This window comes from Podarcis tiliguerta, assembly GCF_965153285.1.
Source record: "Podarcis tiliguerta genome assembly, chromosome: 4".
Taxonomy (NCBI): domain Eukaryota; kingdom Metazoa; phylum Chordata; class Lepidosauria; order Squamata; family Lacertidae; genus Podarcis; species Podarcis tiliguerta.
In genome coordinates, this window is record NC_139537.1 from 23,025,269 (window position 1) to 23,032,599 (window position 7,331).

The following is a 7,331-nucleotide window of genomic DNA, read 5'->3' on the forward strand; positions in this document are numbered from 1 at the left end:
CCACGCCTCTTCGGTGAACCTGGGAGGACATCTCCTCACTCTCGCGAGAGCTTTGAGGCTGAAGCGCGGAGGAACCTTTCGGGCGGCGCCATTTTCTTTTCCCTGCCGAGGTGGGACGGGCGGACCTGTGACCGGTCAGTTGAAGAGGAGCAGCGGGAAAGGGGTTGCGGGGACGGGCGGGCAGAGCGGAGGGACGGGGAAGCAGGTGGGCGGGGAGAAGGGGTTTCCCTCTAAACCGGCGGCAAGAGGAAGCGGCCGGGACACCGAGAAGCGCCCAAGGTGGCTGGTAGGCATTGATAGAATTGCAGTGGAAGGAGTCAGGGGCTAGTTGCCATCCCATCCCGGGATGGGAGCACTTCAGACGTGTCAGATCTGCTGCTTTTTCTTCTTGTTGTTACTAGAGCTCCCAAGGTTTACCAGCCGAAGCCCAGGCGCAAAAGGCAAACGTGTAGCATTAAAGCAGAGGACGCACCTGGAGCTGCTGGAACTGAACTCGGTTCACAGTCCTTTCACACGCTCCAGGTGACCCTCCAGGGAAGTGGCGCCCAGGGAAGTGGGGATCCTCTGGTCCTCAAGGACGTCCAGGTTTGTCCATGGGGCCATTCCCCCCCCCCCTATCATGCACACCTTGCTAATCAGCTGATATCACTGGTGGCATCAGGCGATGGGCGAGGGAACAGGGTCAATACAGAAAGCAGGATTTCATTCCCCATGAGTGGGTGGAGGTGGGGAGCCAAAGCAGCTCACATGCTTCTTCCAGCATGTAGTGCATAACTGTAGGAACATAACGTTCCCTTTTTTTGGCAGGAAATTCCCTTATTCCAGCGCCATTTCCCGCTGCTATCCCAGATTGTTAGATATCCCATAGACTGTCCCCAGGACAGGTGAGGCGGCTGAGTCCTTATTTTCGAGGCTGCTGATCCCTTATTTTCAAATCTGAAAGTTGACAGCTATGATGTAGTGTGTGTGAGGTGTTTCAAACAACGCGTTTGAGAAGCGATGTAGGGCAGCCTCCACACTTTCCTTACAGCAAGAAATGGGAGCGTGGGGGTTGCCTTGCTTCTCCAAAGTGTTGTTTGAATCAACCACATCTAAATTCCCAAGACTAGGAATTTCAGCAGCGTGAGAGGTTTGCAGCTATGTGAATTTATTTCAGAGTTTACTTTCTACAACGTGCAGGTGGTAGAGGGCTTCCCTAGCCTCCCTGTGAGATAACAGGGACAGGGCTTTATCGGTGGTGGTCCTGCACTTTAGAACTACATCCCCAAGGTGCAGTCCCTCACTGCTGGTGGTCTTTAAAATAAATATTTCTTCTGGGGTTTTTTTTTGTCTGGTTTGCTGAATTGTGCTGTACAGTACTTGAAAAAAACTATTTAGATGCTGCTGCGTTTTTGTTATTTTATTTCATGCATTTAGAGTAATGTAAACCACTTTGTGCCCTGAAAACGGGGTTAAGAATAGTTTAATTGGTGAGAGCAATCGGTAACAAAGTGTGATCTTTGGTACTGGGAGAGACGGGTTTCAGCTGAGTGACTATTTTCATCTGTTAATACTTTTTTTGGGGTGGGGTGGGGATTATATTATACTCCCGTGTCTCTTCACATGAATCTGAGATCTCCTGGAGATTTCATGATATTTTTTTCTCACAAAATCTCCAGGAACTTGGACGGCCTGCAAGAGCCTCCTGGAGCCCAGGAAGCAAGGCGGAGAGCTTAAAATTAAGCTCTGTCTTGCTTCACAGTCAAGATTGCTCATATGAAGGTGGTTCAAGTATCGGGAGTTTTTGCATATGAGGTGCTACCCCAAGAATGTAATCCCTGCTCAGTGTACTACTGTGCGTTCGGCATAGCACAGTAGGTGGGGTTGGCATATCAGTGTGAAGGCTTTGTTTGAGCTCTTCTCTGATACTTAGTTTTTGATGTGGGACATTCAAATATGAGTCCCCAGCTGATGACGGGGGCTGCATACACACCATTCATTTAAAGTCTACACACCCCTCACAGAATCTTCTGTCCAAATAATTTTTATTGGTTTCCATGTAAATACAAGAATATATAACTACAGTAACTTGTCCTGTGGTACATTCTTATTAAGTTTTGTATGCAATACACAGCACAAGCAATATGTTTGTTTATGCATTATCAATTCAAGTCTCCGCTCCACAGAGATTCTTGTGTTGTTGTTGGAATAAAAGTACAGTATATTCTGTCCACCCCTCACAGAATCTTGAGGACCGTAGTTTACCCCTCACAGAGCTACAAGTGTCAAGATTTTATGTTATTATTGTTTTTTTGCAGGCAAGGAATAAGCTTTAAATGTATGCTATGTACCTAGCTTCAAATGGTACAACCCTTACTGGCTTATCAGTAGTAAGTGTTTCCTCACTTGGATTTTCCATTAACTGAAGAGAATCAAGGGAAGGGAAGAGTGCCTTTGTGGGAATCAAAAGATGCACCAGTCTGTCCTCTACTTACACATTATCAAAAATCCAGAGAAAGACCCCTGCAGCCTCTGACACAAGGATGATTGCCAAAAATCCTATGAGATAGGTGTACACATTGATGTCTCAAGCTAGAAGTCAGCTTCCCTAATTCATCATAGCCATGGGTTCTAGCTGCTAACTGTAAATAATATTGACCTCTTGTATTTGATTGAAGAATATTCAAGTAATCCATGTTAACCTCCTTTGCTGTTAAAGGTATGTTTCTGACCATAGCACGGCTTCGAAACCGCATTCCTGGGAGTCAGTGGATTGGTAAACACAGACGGCCGAGGTTCGTTACAGAGATAATGAAACAGGGTATCATCAAGAGGCTGGAAAGGGAAGCTGAAAATGAATATTGGCTGAGCCGGCCATACATGACAAAAGACCAGGAGTATCGCCACAATGAAGAACGCAGACGTTTATGGCGGGAAAGAGCAATGGCTGCAGAAAAAGCTAAGTTTCCAGAGCATAAGTATGCTACAGAACATCTGGGTCACCTTAATGTGACCAAGAAATGGACAGAAGCTTGAAAAACTTGGCGTTCAGCTGGACTGCTTGCAATTGCTGACAGTGGCAACCACCAGTTATGTAAGAAGGCCTGTAAATAAATGTATTACTCTTCAGCTCTCAGTCTCAGTGCTCATTCCAAGTTACAGGTGTTCTTTTTCTTCCAAACTTTGGTAATGCTATTCTGCCTAGAAAGGATCATCCTCTCTCCTCAAGTTGTGCTTGCAAAAGTTTCTCGTAATAATCTGATGTTCAATCCAGAGTAATGTCCAGTTATTCGTTCCTTCTAGGTGTTATTTTCCCAGTGTTAAATCCAGGCATCTCAGTTTCATTCCTTTCCCTTCCCATCCTAGAAGTCCAAAAGAGGTTCTCCAATTATTATTAAAAGTAAGAGTTGGCCTTAATCTTCTTCCAGTCCACCCTCACAACTTTACCACCAGATTTTAAAAGACAGTTCAGTCCTTATTCTTTATTCATCATGAATTTCTTTACTGTATTTATATGACAATGTCCACAATTGATCAGAAATTAAGTAGACATTAATTTGCACTCCCGCAAAAGTTCCTGTATCTTCCAGTTCCATTTCCTGTTGCCATGGTCTTCATCCTTGCCATTTTTTCTTTCAATTTCCTGTATTTCCATTCTTTTTTTTCAAAAGTATGGCAGGTAGCATAATCACTTTGTCTTCTGAGATGATTCCAAGTTATACACAGAGTCCTCCTTCCATGAATTCCATCGCCTTCCAGCATTACATCTGTTGCACTCCTTCCAGCATCAGAAATAAACCATCCTCGAGGGCTGACAAATTATCCTTGATAATTTTTTCCAGGAGCTGTGACTCTTCAGCAATCTGTGTAAAACCTTCCTCCTGATGTAGCAAACCATCTCCAGTATTTTTCCCCAGGAGCTGTAATTCCACACCCACCTCCACTTTACTCAGTGATTTGCCCATTATCATTTTCTGCATCTCCCATTTTTAATTGCGTTCTCTGTTGATCAAATAATTTTTGAAAACCTGCCACAGTTAATAGATTACACTGGTCAACAACAAATTTGTTGCCTGCGTTTTTTCAGATGATTTAGGACGAATCTGATGCGCTGAATCCAAAAATCACATTGGTTTTGCTCAATCAGGTCAAGTTTTTGAGCTATGGCCACATGTTGGTTTTTTACGTTTTTGTTCACATGTACACTTGTGTGGAGCATCTTAGAAGCAGTTGGTGGGGGTAAAATGCCATGTCGAATAATTGTTTTGATTGGAAATGATTATTTTAATGACAAGAAGTATTCAGGTCCGATAGTTCTGGGTGTTTATGTCAAAAAGGGATCAGTTTGAAGTCATAAAACCTCGAAATCTTCCATAAATTGGTGCGGCTGGGATCAACAGAAAGAACCGGAGTAGCCTCAAGTATCCTGATCTTCAATCAGCACGTAGTCCTGTAGCTCATTGTGATGAAATTCCAGTGCCTATCTTCGGAGAACTTCCTAACATTAGTAACAAAGATGCCTCCAGTGTTGAAGGACATGAAGAAGAAGTGGTTCTTGAAGATGATGCTCCACATCCATTTTCCGAAAAGGAGTTGAATGATCTAGTTCGCGACCTCAGCTTGTCAAAGGACTCTGCCAAACTGTTGGCATCCAGATTGAAGGGAAAAAAACCTCCTCTCTGACAGTGCTCGCATCAGCTTCTTCCGCAACAGGCATCAAGAGTACCTCCGTTTTTTCTCGGAAGAGAAGGACTTGGTGTACTGTGCAGATATTGCGCAGCTTCTGCTCAAGCTTGGAGTGCCACAGTATGAACCCAAAGATTGGAGACTCTTCATTGATAGCAGCAAGAGATCATTGAAATGTGTTCTGCTACACAACGGCAACCAGTTTGCCTCTATATCCCTGGCTCACTCGAGTACACTGAAGGAGAACTATGAAGCGGTGAAGTATGTGCTGGAGAAAATTGGTTATGATCAGCATAAGTGGTTTATTTGTGTTGACCTGAAGATGGTGAACTTTTTGTTGGGACAACAGTCTGGCTTCACCAAGTACCCATGTTTTCTGTGCATGTGGGATAGTAGGGACCGTGCTCAGCATTACACGAAGAAGGACTGGCCTGTGCGGGAGGAATTGGTGCCTTGCAAAGAAAGGAACATCATCAACGACCCTCTGGTGGACAGAGACAGAATACTCTTCCCACCGCTGAACATCAAGCTCAGCTTAATCAAGCAGTTCACCAAGGCTCTGGACAAGGATGATGACTGCTTCACTTACTTCTGCCAGGCTTTTCCAGGATTGACCATGGAGAAGTTGAAAGCTGGCATCTTTGATGGTCCTCAGATCCGTCAGCTCATCAGAGATCCAGAGTTCGGAAACTCAATGAACGAAGTGGAACTGGAAGCGTGGAAGGCATTTGTTCTGGTAGTGAAGAACTTTCTTGGCAACAATAAGGCCAGAAACTACGCAGAACTTACTATGCAGAACTTGTCAACAACATGCTGACTGCTTTCAGAAACCTGGGCTGCAACATGAGCATCAAGATGCACTACCTATTTTCACATCTGGACTGGTTTCCTGAGAACCTGGGTTCAATGAGTGACGAGCAGGGGGAGAGATTCCATCAGGACATGAAAGAGATGGAGACCAGGTATCAGGGTCGCTGGGACACAGTCATGATGGCTGACTACTGTTGGACTCTGAAGAGATACCTCCCTGCCGCTGAGCATTCCAGGAGTTCCAAGAAATGGAAGTTCAAGCCCTGAAGTTTGAAAAATGGTGAAGCAACATGCAATTTACGTGTACTTACCTTTATCAATGCCTACCATTCAGTTGACAGTAAACCTGACCTGATGGAGAGAAATGGATGCCATTTCCTGATTCAGCAGTGCAAAAATACCCTAAATCAGTTGTAGAAATCTAGACAACATTCAAAAAGTAAAAAATTGTTACCCAGTGTTATTTCTTAACATACTTGCAATCTTGGGTGCTGCTAGAAGTACAGTCCTAACCACATTCTTAGCATTCCATTCTTCCTACTGCGAGCGCAGCAGTAACCATTAATTTTCATTACTGTCAATGCAATCACTTGTGAAATGGAGGATCAAAGATATAACAGCACAAGAACATAGACACTTCTTAGAGATTCTCTTCTCTGTTATAAGCAGGTGTGTGTTATGAACAGCTGTATACTTTCCTCAAAACAAACCAGATACTTCCTGAAAAAACCAATTTTGCCGTCAGTCTTTCAATGACTTCTCTTCTTAAGCCAGCTTTAGGGTCGTATTTCAAATTGACATTTTTACTGACAAAGGAGTAGTTTAATTTCTTTAGTGATTTATAGTAGTTTCAGATATAACTAAAGAAAGGAGGCATGGTTACGTCTTTTCCTAGGAGATTGACCTCCAGAGATCTTTAGCAGTGCCTGGGCAATGTTGTCGTTTTTCCCACTCCTGGTCACTCAGCCGTCCAATAGGATTTCTCGATCCCACGTCAGCAAGCAATCCATCAAGAACATCCAGGAATTAATCCAAATGTTGTCTCTGTTCAGCAGAGACAAAAATGACACATAATCCTCCACCGTTAGTCATCACTTAATTACATCTTTGGGGAGCTCCTGAGAGAGGTGACTAACCTGCGACGGCTCCTTCCCTGGAAGTGTATCTTGAGAGTGTTTCTTGATTTTAGCTTTGTCATGTTGTGTGTCCTCAGTGGTAGCATGCTTTCTAGCAGCAACCTGTCAGGGACAGAGGTAGGCAACAGTGATCCATGCTTTGGGCTGGGACACTTCCATTTCAAGTATAGTGTCAATGGGACCTGTGAAATGTATCCTGTCCTAATTTGTTAGCCTTTACTAACTAACATTTCCAGGCAAAACGGAGCCAAGTGTGGGAACCCAAAATGGAGGTGAACTCTGGCAACATCTGCCCACTGTTATCTTTATTTAATTGGACTGACACATGAGAGACAGCCCCAACTAACTTTTAAAGCTCCTCTTCCCAAGTGATGTCCCCACGCATTTATACCCACACATAAAAGAGAATTGAAATTGTATCTTCATCACTTGCACCAATTAGAAATGCATTTCACAAGTTAGCTCATTTTTTCAACGTATTTATTTAGTTTCTTTTGCATTCAGTGTGTCATAATCCATTTTAATGTATCATCACTTTGGCAAAGAAGGGTTTAAAGATTATGCCTTTTCCCCTTAAAAGGAGCTATGCTTAAGATATTAATGGAAGTCTGCACTTTGATATATAAAATACTCAACATGATTTAAAATTATTGGTGAAAAATACACATGAAAATATTACAAGGTGCAGATAAAAACATGAAAATTTCAGGCAAAATGATC

General features: G+C 43.4%; 1 protein-coding gene across 3 annotated transcripts; it reads left to right on the forward strand.

The window, feature by feature from the left end:
- Positions 1-25: 25 nt before the first annotated feature.
- MRPL57 (mitochondrial ribosomal protein L57) lies at positions 26-3,108 on the forward strand. 3 transcript variants are annotated; one of them, XM_083438839.1, is made up of 3 exons: positions 26-134; positions 402-585; positions 2,699-3,108. In XM_083438839.1, exon 3 carries the CDS (start codon positions 2,701-2,703, stop codon positions 3,013-3,015), a length of 315 nt encoding a protein of 104 aa, XP_083294965.1. In that variant the 5' UTR covers positions 26-134; positions 402-585; positions 2,699-2,700; the 3' UTR covers positions 3,016-3,108. The 3 variants fall into 3 exon arrangements, with proteins under 3 accessions (XP_083294965.1, XP_083294963.1, XP_083294964.1); XM_083438837.1 differs by having other exon boundaries at positions 402-522; XM_083438838.1 differs by lacking the exon at positions 402-585 and having other exon boundaries at positions 38-134.
- The last annotated feature ends 4,223 nt before the right edge of the window (positions 3,109-7,331 follow it).